This window comes from Coregonus lavaretus (assembly GCF_964263955.1).
Source record: "Coregonus lavaretus genome assembly, contig: HAP1_SCAFFOLD_2072, whole genome shotgun sequence".
Taxonomy (NCBI): Eukaryota; Metazoa; Chordata; class Actinopteri; order Salmoniformes; family Salmonidae; genus Coregonus; species Coregonus lavaretus.
The window spans coordinates 31,949-47,969 of record NW_028164438.1 but is presented as its reverse complement, the minus strand read 5'-3'; the positions used below and the strand labels follow the sequence as shown (position 1 = coordinate 47,969).

At 46.0% G+C, this 16,021-nt stretch overlaps 1 protein-coding gene across 1 annotated transcript in view; it reads right to left on the bottom strand.

Moving 5' to 3' along the window:
* Positions 1–8,857, bottom strand: part of LOC311117031 (fibronectin type III domain-containing protein 5b-like) — a gene marked incomplete at both ends in the record, with an annotated part of 46,292 nt that extends 37,435 nt beyond the window's left edge. Inside the window, one exon of the mRNA XM_084192026.1 lies at positions 8,773–8,857. Coding sequence (XP_084048152.1) covers positions 8,773–8,857 — 85 coding nt within the window. The remainder of the gene's footprint in view (positions 1–8,772) is intronic.
* Positions 8,858–16,021: the final 7,164 nt, after the last annotated feature.

The following is a 16,021-nucleotide window of genomic DNA, read 5'->3' as shown; positions in this document are numbered from 1 at the left end:
CAGGGGTGGCCGAGAACTAGCGGCTCCTGTGGAGCGGAGATGACGAACAGAATGATGTTCTCATGGTGTATGGAGCCCACTTGTAACTTTATTACCTCTGTACGGTGCGTAATGAACCCAGTGCCCATGGGCTCACCGTCTAGCGCGTTGACTCGCAGGGGAGGTTGAATTGGAATAAGTTGAACTCCCAATTCCTCAGCGAGACCCGCATCCATGAAACTGGCAGCCGCCCCGGAATCAATAAGACCTTCCAACCTGCGCACTCTCTCTCCGACAGATAAGGTAACTGGCACATACATTTGTTTAGATGTAATGTTGAAAACTTGAGTCTCACTCACCGGTTTGGCAGTTCCGAGGCAATATTCTGGGGTACGGTTTGGGCGTACTGGACATTGACGAATGAAATGACCCGACTGACCACAATACAGGCATAGTCCGTCTTGCCGACGTTGTTGTCTCACCGAACTTTGTAGGGGTGACCGTCCCAGTTGCATGGGTTCCTCCTCAGATTCTCTCCTCCGCTCTGTCGGTTGCTTAGGACCAGTGACCGAGGGCTCCCGGACTGCGGATACCTTGTGTTGCACTATCAAATTATCAATAGAGATGGCTATGTTGATAAATTCATGTAGCGCAGTGATATCTCCCCGACAAGCCAACTCAGTCTGCACTTCTTTGCGCAGCCCTCTTCGGAAAACGGTGAGCAAAGCAGTCTCGCTCCATCCGCTACCGGCTGCTATAGTACAGAACTCTAATGCGTAGTCGGCTACTGTGCGACGGCCCTGCTGAAGTTCGCATAGTTGGTCTCCCACGCTACGCCCAGATACTGGGTGGTCGAACACCTCTCGGAACAGTCTCTTAAACTGAACTTCCACATTCAACTCGGGGACCTCAGCTGCCCACAGCGCAGTAGCCCAATCCAGTGCTCTTCCCGTTAGCAGAGAAATCATAAAATCCACCCTGCTACGGTCATCGGGAAACATAGTACGATTATAGGACGTATACAGGGACGTCTGGAGTAGAAACCCCTGACATTTGCCAGGTTCCCCGTCGTACTTTGTCGGTAGAGAAATCGGAGGTGCATGACGAGGACTGACCGTGCTCGGGGTGGTGCCTTCAGCCGCACCAGCGTTGAGTAGCTGCAGGAGTTCATCCATCCGCTTCTCCTGTATCTCCCATCGCCTCTGTAATTCCGCTGGATCCATGGTTATGGTATTCTGTAATGAATACTCGGACAGAGTGGTAAGATCCAATCGCAGAATTGCGATGCTTTATTAGAGTACAGACAAGGGAATAGCTTAATCGTGGTCTGGCGAGCTGTGGTCAAAACCGGGCAAGGCAGAGACAGGCAGAGGTACCAAGGGAGCGGGCGTAGTCGTAGTCGAGGGCACGGGCACAGGTTCAGAGTATGGTAATCACTGGGATAGACAAGCAGAGGATTAAGCAATTCGGGGAGTCAAACAACGAAGCACAGGTCTGGTACACTGGTAATCAAAAACAAACTCTCTCTCTCTCTCTCTCTCTCTCTGAACAAAACGCTTAGCAAGTCACAAAGGAACAATACCTCGCACCGACTGAACTTCTGAGCACACCTTAAATCCTACACTAATTACTGACAGGTGTGCTCAGAACTCAGGTGAAACAGATCGAGTCTGATGACTCCCCCTCTCTGTAGATCGGGGAAGTGTCAGACTCTGTCTAGACCCAGCCAAACCCCGATCCCTTATACAGTGCTTACAGTAGATCTCTTTGTAGTTTTGGACTTGAACACTACAGTGCTTACAGTAGATCTCTTTGTAGTTTTGGACTTGAACACTACAGTGCTTACAGTAGATCTCTTTGTAGTTTTGGACTTGAACGCTACAGTGCTTACAGTAGATCTCTTTGTAGTTTTGGACTTGAACGCTACAGTGCTTACAGTAGATATCTTTGTAGTTTTGGACTTGAACACTACAGTGCTTACAGTAGATCTCTTTGTAGTTTTGGACTTGAACGCTACAGTGCTTACAGTGCGTGCGTTCATGAGTGTTTGTGTGTGAGTTTGTTCACCAAAGCACAGTGCAACACATCAATGATCTGATGAGGAAGGGAGGAACAGTAACTACCAAGTTTAAAGCACTGCTGCAGCCTGATATCTGCTGTCTAACCCTGATATCTGCTTATCTGCTGTCTAACCCTGTTATCTGCTGTCTAACCCTGATATCTGCTGTCTAACCCTGATATCTGCTGTCTAACCCTGATATCTGCTGTCTAACCCTGATATCTGCTGTCTAACCCTGATATCTGCTGTCTAACCCTGATATCTGCTTATCTGCTGTCTAACCCTGATATCTGCTGTCTAACCCTGATATCTGCTGTCTGACCCTGATATCTGCTTATCTGCTGTCTAACCCTGATATCTGCTGTCTAACCCTGATATCTGCTGTCTAACCCTGATATATGCTGTCTAACCCTGATATCTGCTGTCTAACCCTGATATATGCTGTCTAACCCTGATATCTGCTGTCTGACCCTGATATCTGTTGTCTAACCCTGATATCTGCTTATCTGCTGTCTAACCCTGATATATGCTGTCTAACCCTGATATCTGCTATCTAACCCTGTTATCTGCTGTCTAACCCTGATATCTGCTATCTAACCCTGATATCTGTTGTCTAACCCTGATATCTGCTGTCTAACCCTGATATCTGCTGTCTAACCCTGATATCTGCTGTCTAACCCTGATATCTGCTGTCTAACCCTGATATCTGCTTATCTGCTGTCTAACCCTGATATCTGCTGTCTAACCCTGATATCTGTTGTCTAACCCTGATATCTGCTGTCTAACCCTGATATCTGCTTATCTGCTGTCTAACCCTGATATCTGCTGTCTAACCCTGATATCTGCTGTCTAACCCTGATATCTGCTGTCTAACCCTGATATATGCTGTCTAACCCTGATATCTGCTGTCTGACCCTGATATCTGTTGTCTAACCCTGATATCTGCTTATCTGCTGTCTAACCCTGATATCTGCTGTCTAACCCTGATATCTGCTGTCTAACCCTGATATCTGCTGTCTAACCCTGATATATGCTGTCTAACCCTGATATCTGCTGTCTGACCCTGATATCTGTTGTCTAACCCTGATATCTGCTTATCTGCTGTCTAACCCTGATATATGCTGTCTAACCCTGATATCTGCTATCTAACCCTGTTATCTGCTGTCTAACCCTGATATCTGCTATCTAACCCTGATATCTGTTGTCTAACCCTGATATCTGCTGTCTAACCCTGATATCTGTTGTCTAACCCTGATATCTGCTGTCTAACCCTGATATCTGCTGTCTAACCCTGATATCTGCTTATCTGCTGTCTAACCCTGATATCTGCTGTCTAACCCTGATATCTGTTGTCTAACCCTGATATATGTTGTCTAACCCTGATATCTGCTGTCTAACCCTGATATCTGCTTATCTGCTGTCTAACCCTGATATCTGTTGTCTAACCCTGATATATGTTGTCTAACCCTGATATCTGCTGTCTAACCCTGATATCTGCTATCTAACCCTGATATCTGCTGTCTAATCCTGATATCTGCTTATCTGCTGTCTAACCCTGATATCTGCTGTCTAACCCTGATATCTGTTGTCTAACCCTGATATCTGCTGTATAACACTGATATCTGTTGTCTAACCCTGATATCTGCTTATCTGTTGTCTAACCCTGATATCTGCTGTCTAACTCTGATATCTGCTGTCTAACCCTGATATCTGTTGTCTAACTCTGATATCTGCTGTCTAACCCTGATATCTGTTGTCTAACCCTGATATCTGTTGTCTAACCCTGATATCTGCTTTCTAGGCACTTTCTGCTGTCTAACCCTGTTATCTGCTGTCTAACCCTGATATCTGATGTCTAACCCTGATATCTGATGTCTAATCCTGATATCTGCTGTCTGACCCTGATATCTGCTGTCTGACCCTGATATCTGCTGTCCAACCCTGATATCTGCTGTCTAACCCTGATATCTGCTGTCTAACCCTGATATCTGCTGTCTAACCGTGATATCTGTTGTCTAACCCTGATATCTGCTTATCTGCTGTTTAACCCTGATATCTGTTGTCTAACCCTGATATCTGCTGTCTAACCCTAATATCTGCTGTCTAACCCTGATATCTGCTGTCTAACCCTGATATCTGTTGTCTAACCCTGATATCTGATGTCTAATCCTGATATCTGCTGTCTGACCCTGATATCTGCTGTCTGACCCTGATATCTGCTGTCTAACCCTGATATCTGCGGTCTAACCCTGATATCTGCTGTCTAACCCTGATATCTGCTGTCTAACCCTGATATCACATACAGTCACACACAGTCACACACAGTCACTAGGTGAATAAAAAAAAAAAACGTGTTTATTTCCGAATGCACTGTATATGTCTGTGACTGTTCCTAAACCAGCTCATTTATCAGTCTCTTGCTGACCCAGAAGAACTAAGAAGCTAGAATAAAAACGGACAAAAGTGTTGTGTTCCCATCGTCCCACAGTGATGACAGATTACTTTACGTGTCACGACTTCCGCCGAGGCTGCCTCCCCTCCTTGTTCGGGGAAGGTTTCGGCGTTCGTCGTCACCGGCTTACTAGCTGCCTGCGATCCATTTATCATCACTCCACTTGTCTTGTCTAATTAATCACACACACCTGGTCCTTATCCTCAATTAGTCATTGTATAAGTGTTCCCTCTGCTTCCTTGTCTGTGTGGGTGATTGTTTGTAGTGAGCTGTGTGTAGCTCGGTTGAGCTACCCTTACCTTGTTGTTGCCAGGGTAGATATTTCCCCCTGTGCCTGAGTGTTGTTGTCGCATGCTTGCGCAACTGTTTATCGACGGAATAAACTCTTTGGATGGGTATTACTCTCCTGCGCCTGACTCCTTCTATCACACACATCACATTACGGTTTAGTACGCTCAACAATACTGTACGCTAAGGAATGCTCTAAGAACACACACACACACACACACACACACACACACACACACACACACAGCTTATACAATGTCAGAAGTTTAGAATCATTTTCAAAGCACTACAGTTTACTGCAATACCTTATCATTATCACGTATCGTTTGAGAATGAAGTTGATAGCAGAGCATAGACTAAAATACATCCATATGATCCCAATCACAACTGGTTGCCCTTTTCTGTCAGCACATACAACAACACATATCATGTTAATGATGGATTTCTTACAATTTGCTGGGACATGAACTGACTGATTACAGAGCCATATATTCAGAAAACTAAATGTGCAATACTTTAATTATAAACCGGGTCGTTCGAGCCCTGGATGCTGATTGGCTGAAAGCCGTGGTATATGAGACAATATAACACGGGTATGACGTAAAACTACTTGTTTACTGTTCTAATTACCTTGGTCACCAGTTTATAATAGCAATAAAAGGCACCTCAGAGGTTTGTGGTATATTGCCAATATACCACAGTTAAGGGCTGTATCCAGGCACTCCCCGTTGCGTCGTGCATAAGAACAGCCCTTAGCCGTGGTGTATTGGCCATATACCAGTGCTTAATTTGAGCCGGAACAGGATCCGGCACCTCTCAGATTTGACTTTGTTTGTTCCGGCACCTATTTGCCCAAATCCGGTACCTCCCGTGGCATTTATTAATTATTTCACTGATCGCATTCTAATAAAAGCGATCAGCATTAAATCAAGTTGCCCCCCCCCCAGAAAGACCATCATGTAAAAGCGTGGTGATCCTTCTATGTAATCATCCTATCTTGCCACACTGATTCCAGACCTGCTGTCTTATTTGTACATAGAGGTTATGAGGAGGGCCGGTGGGGTAAGTAACTGATCTTGACACAGGTCTTGGTAGTGGTGGTCAGCTAGTGAAGAGATCCATACGTAAACACGTCATGTAGCCTAGTCTAGTCGTCTCCCTACTGAATTCAAATCAAATCAAAAAAAAATATTTGACACATACACGTGTTTAGCAGATGTTATTGCGGGTGTAGCGAAATGCTTGTGCTTCTAGCTCCGACAGTGCAGTAATATCTAACAAGTAATATCTAACAATTTCATAACATCGACCCAATACACACAAATCTAAGCAAGGAATGGAATTTAAGAATATATACATATATGGACAAGCAATGACAGAGCAGCATGGACTAAGATACAGTAGAATATTATAGAATGCAGTATATACATATGAGATGAGTAGGGCAAGATATGTAAACATTATTAAAGTGACTAGTGTTCCATTTCTTAAAGTGGCCAGTGATTTCAATAGGCAGCAGCAGCCTCTAATGTGCTTGTGAAGGCTATTTAACAGTCTGATGGCCTTGAGATAGAAGCTGTTTTTCATTCTCTCGGTCCCAGCTTTGATGCACCTGTACTGACCTCGCCTTCTGGATGATAGCGGGGTGAACAGGCAGTGGCTCGGGTGGTTGATGTCCTTGAATTTGAATCGTGGGAAAGCCAAATAACAAATTGATAATAAAAGGCAATCGAGTTTGACATTTTTCAAGTCCAAAAATCCAGAGAAAGATGGTGAATCGAACCCAGAACGAGCCAGAGAACTGTCAGTGCCGGAGGAGAGGAGTGAGGGGCAAACTGTTTCTGATGGCGATACTAATCCCGCCAGTTCAGCATCACCAGCAGCACCTCCACTAGCTAGTAGGCCTACTAGCGAGTCAGACTCCGCAGGAGACGGGGGAGCTGGGGGGGGAGACGGGGAGCTGCGGGGGGGAGACGGGGAGCTGCGGGGGAGACGGGGAGCTGGGGGGGGGAGACGGGGAGCTGCGGGGGAGACGGGGAGCTGGGGGCAGTTGGTGGGGAGGGGGGCAGTGCATCCACCGATGAAGTGCTCGGAGCAGGTACAATTTCCAGTTCAAGAACAAGCAAACGTATAACCTCTGGCTTGTCATGCAGAATTCAAAAGTTGGGCTGTACAACATACTAAAAGGTAGGGAGCTTGGGTCTAGAAACGACTGGAGGGGATTAAACTAGCAAAAGAGTGGGTGGAATGTACAGTAAATTAACATCCTCTGCCTCAGACGTACAAAAACAACAACAAAGAGCCCTCTGAAAAAAGGTTTTTGAACATGCCTGAACCAAGGCGCATTTGGTGGCAGCAAGCCTTGTAGACCAGGCTAAAGAGGACACCCAGGTTATAGTTAACCCTCAAAATGAAAAATAAAATAGACTTCAGAACAGCCTTAGAAGGAGGCCAAACATCACAGCCACAGGCCCGCTCATGGCTTCGAGCAAGAAGTTGACTCTCAGGAGTTAAATGGACTTGACATGGGGAGAGTCATTGTGGGCGGTTTTGAAAACGAAGGTAGGAAAAAAAATGTTCCTTTACCTTCACAGCACAGAACAAGTTTGTCATCTGAATATGTGCTTCATATTATCACATAGGCAGGAGGCCTATATATTCTCATATGCGTGTTCTGCTGTAGCCTACCTTGATTTATTTTATTTGAAGTTATATTCCGATATTGTGATATTTGTTCTACTGCTACATTGATGTCTTGAAAATTATATGAAATTGGGGTCTTGTAAGCCCCACAGCTGAGTGTGTGTGCATATGGCGGGGTGCTCTGCAGTGTCGTCTAAAAATGTTGCTGTACATTGATGTCTGGAAAATGAGGCTATAAGAAATTTGGCCCCGCAGCTATACTCAAGTATGTGGGCGTACTGCAGTGACGTCTAAAATGCTTTGAATTCATCAGCACCTTGGAGAGCGCTGTCCGTTTCACCACCATAGATAGCAGGCTACTGGGAGAGTGCTGTCCATTTCACCACCATAGATAGTAGGCTACTGGGAGAGCGCTGTCCGTTTCACCACCATAGATAGCAGGCTACTTGGAGAGCGCTGTCCGTTTCACCACCATAGAGAGTAGGCTACTTGGAGAGCGCTGTCCGTTTCACCACCATAGATAGCAGGCTACTTGGAGAGCGCTGTCCGTTTCACCACCATAGATAGCAGGCTACTTGGAGAGCGCTGTCCGTTTCACCACCATAGATAGTAGGCTACTTGGCTGCTATGTTGTGTTTGACACTTTTTTCCCAATGTGTTCTGGGACCTCCCAATTTACAAATTAAGCACTGCCATATACCACACCCCCTATGGCCTTTTTGCTTAAATATATGGCTCTGACTGATTCCATAAAGGTTGTTTGTGGATACTAATTGGATACATTTTTCATAAATGCGAGTCACCGTCAAACCACCATAAATCGCTGATATTGAATGGGCCTATAGAATGCTGCTAAGCACCCATACCTTGATAATGTTAAAGTGTGTAGGCTATAAGCATATAGTATTCACATGTAAAAAACTATAAATGGGGCTGTTGCTTTTCATTTTTTGGTTTTGTATAGGAACGGGCAGGCTAGTCTACCAGGGTTTCCCAAACCCGGTCCCGGGGCCCCTCCTGGGTGCAGGTTTCGGTTGTTGCCCTAGCACTACACAGCTGATTCAAATAATCAAAGCTTGATGATGAGTTGGTCATTTGAATCAGCGGTGTAGTTGCTAGGGCAAAAACCGAAACGTGCACCCAGGGTGGGGGGGGCCCAGTACCAAGTTTGGGAAACCCTGGACTATACCAATCTATTCATACCCCCAACCTCTCTACAACCTGTACTCACAGCTCTCTCTCTCTCTCTCTATAGTTGGAAGTGGTGCTTCTCCAGACCCCCTAGACTACCTACCTTTCATTATATTAGGGCCAGTGGTTCCCATATTAGCATCAACACACGTCATCTTACACTTACCACCGGTGGAAACGGATACCGTGAGCCAGCCCAACACGAGCAGTGGCAGTGTCGACGCAGAGAAGCCTTGTTTCCCCATCCTTCAAGCAATTTTTTACATCCTCCTTGGCCAACCGAATATCCCATTTACTCGTGTTAACCGGACCCACACCTCGGCCAGTGGGATGCTTAGCATTCACCGCGCTCGGCTCCTTTCCTCCCCCGCGCACTCCGTTTCGGTGCTGGCGGTGTAGCCTGAACTTGGTCGTTGGTTGCCGCAGAAACGCAACACTGGCACCTGGGACAGGTCTGCGCGCTGCTTACGGTGTGGCACGGTCGGCAACTCACTTGTCAGATGAAACGATTACCTCACTAATGGGACAATTCTGTGGTCCTAAAACGCGTTACCACTGTTTGCTACCCTGTTTAACACAACGTTAGACTATAGTATGAACACTCGTTTAGGTTATTTTCCCCTTCGTGCCTTCTTTACCGAGGTGCGCTGGCTGAGGCTGAGCTGAGAGCTCGAGTGCTGCAGAATAAAACGTGCTGCTACCGTCAGACGGCCAAAATCCTTGTCCACCCCTCACATCTTTCTCTCTGTTTTTCTCTCTCTCTCTCTCTCTCTCTGTCTCTCTCTCTCTCTCTCTCTCTCTCTCTCTCTCTCTCTCTCTCTCTCTCTCTCTCTCTCTCTCTCTCTCTCTCTCTCTCTCTCTCTCTGAGAGGGAAGTCGCACGAGAGAACTGAGATGTGGAGCGCTTTCCGCCGTTCCTAAAACCGCGCACGGTTGTGCCTCTTTCTAATCATTATCCATAGATTATTAATAAGATGACACTGACCGTTTTTTGTGTATTTTGTATTGTAATATAAACTGGGTGGTTTGAGCCCTGAATGCTGATTGGCTGACAGCTGTGGTATATCAGACCTTATCACGGGTATGACAAAAACATTTATTTGTACTGCTCTAATTACGTTGGTAACCCGTTTATAATAACAATAAGGCACCTGGGGGGTTTGTGGTATATGGCCAATATACCACGGCTAATGGTGGTGTCCAGGCACTCCGCCACACGTTGTGCGTAAGAACAGCCCTTAGCCATGGTATATTGTCCATATACCACACCCCCTCTGTGCCTTATTGCTTAATTGTAAACCTGTACTATTAGCCTAAATATGGATGTGAAATGTATGGTAGCATATGGTATAGTTTGTATTCCACTCCCACCAGGTTGCCATTGAATAATCTAAAGCCTACTCAGTAAAAAATGATTGGGTTAAAAAACAACCCAATGTTCTTTTTGTGCTATGTAGTCTATAGGGCTGTAGTTTATAGGGCTGTAGTCTATAGGGCTGTAGTCTATAGGGCTGTAGTCTGTAGGGCTGTAGTCTGTAGGGCTGTAGTCTATAGGGCTGTAGTCTATAGGGCTGTAGTCTATAAGGCTGTAGTCTATAGGGCTGTAGTCTGTAGGGCTGTGGTCTATAGGGCTGTAGTCTATAGGGCTGTAGTATATAGGGCTGTAGTCTATAGGGCTGTAGTATATAGGGCTGTAGTCTATAGGGCTGTAGTCTATAGGGCTGTAGTCTATAGGGCTGTAGTCTATAGGGCTGTAGTCTGTAGGGCTGTAGTCTATAGGGCTGTGGTCTATAGGGCTGTAGTCTATAGGGCTGTAGTCTATATGGCTGTAGTCTATAGGGCTGTAGTCTATAGGGCTGTAGTCTATAGGGCTGTAGTCTGTAGGGCTGTAGTCTATAGGGCTGTAGTCTATAGGTCTGTAGTCTATAGGGCTGTAGTCTGTAGGGCTGTAGTCTATAGGGCTGTAGTCTATAGGGCTGTAGTCTATAGGTCTGTAGTCTATAGGGCTGTAGTCTGTAGGGCTGTAGTCTATAGGGCTGTAGTCTCTAGGGCTGTAGTCTATAGGGCTGTAGTCTGTAGGGCTGTAGTCTATAGGGCTGTAGTCTATAGGGCTGTAGTCTGTAGGGCTGTAGTCTGTAGGGCTGTAGTCTATAGGGCTGTAGTCTATAGGGCTGTAGTCTATAGGTCTGTAGTCTATAGGGCTGTAGTCTGTAGGGCTGTAGTCTATAGGGCTGTAGTCTCTAGGGCTGTAGTCTATAGGGCTGTAGTCTGTAGGGCTGTAGTCTATAGGGCTGTAGTCTATAGGGCTGTAGTCTGTAGGGCTGTAGTCTGTAGGGCTGTAGTCTGTAGGGCTGTAGTCTATAGGGCTATAGTCTATAGGGCTGTAGTCTGTAGGGCTGTAGTCTATAGGGCTGTAGTCTATAGGGCTGTAGTCTATAGCGCTGTAGTCTATAGGGCTGTAGTCTATAGGGCTGTAGTCTATAGGCCTGTAGTCTATAGGGCTGTAGTCTATAGGGCTGTAGTCTATAGGGCTGTAGTCTATAGGGCTATAGTCTATAAGGCTGTAGTCTATAAGGCTGTAGTCTATAGGGCTGTAGTCTATAGGGCTGTAGTCTATAAGGCTGTAGTCTATAGGGCTGTAGTCTATAGGGCTGTAGTCTATAGGGCTGTGGTCTATAGGGCTGTAGTCTATAGGGCTGTGGTCTATAGGGCTGTAGTCTATAGGGCTGTAATCTGTAGGGCTGTAGTCTATAGGGCTGTAGTCTATAGGGCTGTAGTCTATAGGGCTGTAATCTGTAGGGCTGTAGTCTATAGGGCTGTAATCTGTAGGGCTGTAGTCTATAGGGCTGTAGTCTATAGGGCTGTAGTCTATAAGGCTGTAGTCTATAGGGCTGTAGTCTATAGCGCTGTAGTCTATAGGGCTGTAGTCTATAGGGCTGTAGTCTATAGGGCTGTAGTCTATAAGGCTGTAGTCTATAAGGCTGTAGTCTATAGGGCTGTAGTCTATAGGGCTGTAGTCTATAAGGCTGTAGTCTATAGGGCTGTAGTCTATAGGGCTGTAGTCTATAGGGCTGTGGTCTATAGGGCTGTGGTCTATAGGGCTGTGGTCTATAGGGCTGTAATCTGTAGGGCTGTAGTCTATAGGGCTGTAATCTATAGGGCTGTAGTCTATAGGGCTGTAGTCTATAGGGCTGTAGTCTATAAGGCTGTAGTCTATAGGGCTGTAGTCTATAGCGCTGTAGTCTATAGGGCTGTAGTCTATAGGGCTGTAGTCTATAGGGCTGTAGTCTATAGGGCTGTAGTCTATAAGGCTTTAGTCTATAAGGCTGTAGTCTATAGGGCTGTAGTCTATAGGGCTGTAGTCTGTAGGGCTGTAGTCTATAGGGCTGTAGTCTATAGGGCTGTAGTCTATAGGGCTGTAGTCTATAGGGCTGTAGTCTGTAGGGCTGTAGTCTATAAGGCTGTAATCTGTAGGGCTGTAGTCTATAGGGCTGTAGTCTATAAGGCTGTAGTCTATAAGGCTGTAGTCTATAGGGCTGTAGTCTATAGGGCTGTACAGCCCTATATACTACAGCCCTATAGACTACAGCCCTATAGACTACAGCCCTATAGACTACAGCCCTATAGACTACAGCCCTACAGACTACAGCCCTATAGACTACAGCCCTATAGACTACAGCCTTATAGACTAAAGCCTTATAGACTACAGCCCTATAGACTACAGCCCTATAGACTACAGCCCTATAGACTACAGCCCTATAGACTACAGCGCTATAGACTACAGCCCTATAGACTACAGCCTTATAGACTACAGCCCTATAGACTACAGCCCTATAGACTACAGCCCTATAGATTACAGCCCTATAGACTACAGCCCTACAGATTACAGCCCTATAGACTACAGCCCTATAGACTACATCCCTATAGTCTATAGGGCTGTAGTCTATAGGGCTGTAGTCTATAGGGCTGTAGTATATAGGGCTGTAGTCTATAGGGCTGTAGTCTATAGGGCTGTAGTCTATAGGGCTGTAGTCTGTAGGGCTGTAGTCTATAGGGCTGTGGTCTATAGGGCTGTAGTCTATAGGGCTGTAGTCTGTAGGGCTGTAGTCTATAGGGCTGTAGTGTATAGGGCTGTAGTCTATAGGTCTGTAGTCTATAGGGCTGTAGTCTGTAGGGCTGTAGTCTATAGGGCTGTAGTATATAGGGCTGTAGTCTGTAGGACTGTAGTCTTTAGGGCTGTGGTCTATAGGGCTGTAGTCTATAGGGCTGTAGTCTATAGGATTATAGTCTGTAGGACTGTAGTCTTTAGGGCTGTGGTCTATAGGGCTGTAGTCTATAGGGCTGTAGTCTATAGGGCTGTGGTCTATAGGGCTGTAGTCTATAGGGCTGTAGTCTGTAGGGCTGTGGTCTATAGGGCTGTAGTCTATAGGGCTGTAGTCTATAGGGCTGTAGTCTATAGAGCTGTAGTCTATAGGGCTGTAATCTGTAGGGCTGTAGTCTATAGGGCTGTAGTCTATAGGGCTGTAGTCTATAGGGCTGTACTTTATAGGGCTGTAGTCTATAAGGCTGTAGTCTATAAGGCTGTAGTCTATAGGGCTGTAGTCTATAGGGCTGTAGTCTATAGGGCTGTAATCTGTAGGGCTGTAGTCTATAAGGCTGTAGTCTATAGGGCTGTAGTCTTTAGGGCTGTAGTCTATAAGGCTGTAGTCTATAGGGCTGTAGTCTATAGGGCTGTAGTATATAGGGCTGTAGTCTGTAGGACTGTAGTCTTTAGGGCTGTGGTCTATAGGGCTGTAGTCTATAGGGCTGTAGTATATAGGGCTGTAGTCTATAGGGCTGTATTCTATAGGGCTGTAGTCTATAGGGCTGTAGTCTATAGGGCTGTAATCTGTAGGGCTGTAGTCTATAGGGCTGTAGTCTATAAGGCTGTAGTCTATAGGGCTGTAGTCTATAGGGCTGTAGTCTATAGGGCTGTAGTCTATTGGGCTGTAGTCTATAGGGCTGTAGTCTGTAGGGCTGTAGTCTATAGGGCTGTAGTCTATAGGGCTGTAGTCTATAGGGCTGTAGTATATAGGGCTGTAGTCTATAGGGCTGTAGTCTATAGGGCTGTAGTATATAGGGCTGTAGTCTGTAGGGCTGTAGTCTATAGGGCTGTAATCTGTAGGGCTGTAGTCTATAGGGCTGTAGTCTATAAGGCTGTAGTCTATACGGCTGTAGTCTATAGGGCTGTAGTCTATAGGGCTGTAGTCTATAGGGCTGTAGTCTGTAGGGCTGTAGTCTATAGGGCTGTAGTCTATAGGGCTGTAGTCTGTAGGGCTGTAGTCTATAGGGCTGTAGTCTATAGGGCTGTAGTATATAGGGCTGTAGTCTGTAGGACTGTAGTCTTTAGGGCTGTGGTCTATAGGGCTGTAGTCTATAGGGCTGTAGTCTATAGGGCTGTAGTCTATAGGGCTGTAGTCTATAGGGCTATAGTCTGTAGGACTGTAGTCTTTAGGGCTGTGGTCTATAGGGCTGTAGTCTATAGGGCTGTAGTCTATAGGGCTGTGGTCTATAGGGCTGTAGTCTATAGGGCTGTAGTCTGTAGGGCTGTAGTCTATAGGGCTGTAGTCTATAGGGCTGTAGTCTATAGGGCTGTAGTCTGTAGGGCTGTAGTCTATAGGGCTGTAGTCTATAGGGCTGTAGTCTATAGGGCTGTAGTTTATAGGGCTGTAGTCTATAGGGCTGTAATCTGTAGGGCTGTAGTCTATAAGGCTGTAGTCTATAGGGCTGTAGTCTATAGGGCTGTAGTCTGTAGGGCTGTAGTCTATAAGGCTGTATTCTATAGGGCTGTAGTCTATAGGGCTGTAGTATATAGGGCTGTAGTCTGTAGGACTGTAGTCTTTAGGGCTGTGGTCTATAGGGCTGTAGTCTATAGGGCTGTAGTCTATAGGGCTATAGTCTGTAGGACTGTAGTCTTTAGGGCTGTGGTCTATAGGGCTGTAGTCTATAGGGCTGTAGTCTATAGGGCTGTAGTCTATAGGGCTGTGGTCTATAGGGCTGTAGTCTATAGGGCTGTAGTCTATAGGGCTGTAATCTATAGGGCTGTAGTCTATAGGGCTGTAGTCTATAGGGCTGTAATCTGTAGGGCTGTAGTCTATAGGGCTGTAGTCTATAGGGCTGTAGTCTATAGGGCTGTAGTTTATAGGGCTGTAGTCTATAAGGCTGTAGTCTATAAGGCTGTAGTCTATAGGGCTGTAGTCTATAGGGCTGTAGTCTATAGGGCTGTAATCTGTAGGGCTGTAGTCTACAAGGCTGTAGTCTATAGGGCTGTAGTCTATAGGGCTGTAGTCTGTAGGGCTGTAGTCTATAAGGCTGTAGTCTATAGGGCTGTAGTATATAGGGCTGTAGTCTGTAGGACTGTAGTCTTTAGGGCTGTGGTCTATAGGGCTGTAGTCTATAGGGCTGTAGTCTATAGGGCTATAGTCTGTAGGACTGTAGTCTTTAGGGCTGTGGTCTATAGGGCTGTAGTCTATAGGGCTGTAGTCTGTAGGGCTGTAGTCTATAGGGCTGTAATCTGTAGGGCTGTAGTCTATACGGCTGTAGTCTATAAGGCTGTAGTCTATAGGGCTGTAGTCTATAGGGCTGTAGTCTATAGGGCTGTAATCTGTAGGGCTGTAGTCTATAAGGCTGTAGTCTATAGGGCTGTAGTCTGTAGGACTGTAATCTGTAGGGCTGTAGTCTATAAGGCTGTAGTCTATAGGGCTGTAGTCTGTAGGACTGTAGTCTTTAGGGCTGTGGTCTATAGGGCTGTAGTCTATAGGGCTGTAGTCTATAGGGCTATAGTCTGTAGGACTGTAGTCTTTAGGGCTGTGGTCTATAGGGCTGTAGTCTATAGGGCTGTAGTCTATAGGGCTGTAGTCTATAGGGCTGTGGTCTATAGGGCTGTAGTCTATAAGGCTGTAATCTGTAGGGCTGTAGTCTATAGGGCTGTAGTCTATAGGGCTGTAGTCTATAGGGCTGTAGTTTATAGGGCTGTAGTCTATAGGGCTGTAGTCTGTAGGGCTGTAGTCTATAAGGCTGTAGTCTATAGGGCTGTAGTCTATAGGGCTGTAGTATATAGGGCTGTAGTCTGTAGGACTGTAGTCTTTAGGGCTGTGGTCTATAGGGCTGTAGTCTATAGGGCTGTAGTCTATAGGACTATAGCCTGTAGGACTGTAGTCTTTAGGGCTGTGGTCTATAGGGCTGTAGTCTATAGGGCTGTAGTCTATAGGGCTGTAGTCTATAGGGCTGTAGTCTATAGGGCTGTAGTCTATACGGCTGTAGTCTGTAGGGCTGTAATCTGTAGGGCTGTAGTCTATAGGGCTGTAGTATATAGGGCTGTAGTCTATAGGGCTGTAATCTGTAGGGCTGTAGTCTATAGGGCTGTAGTCT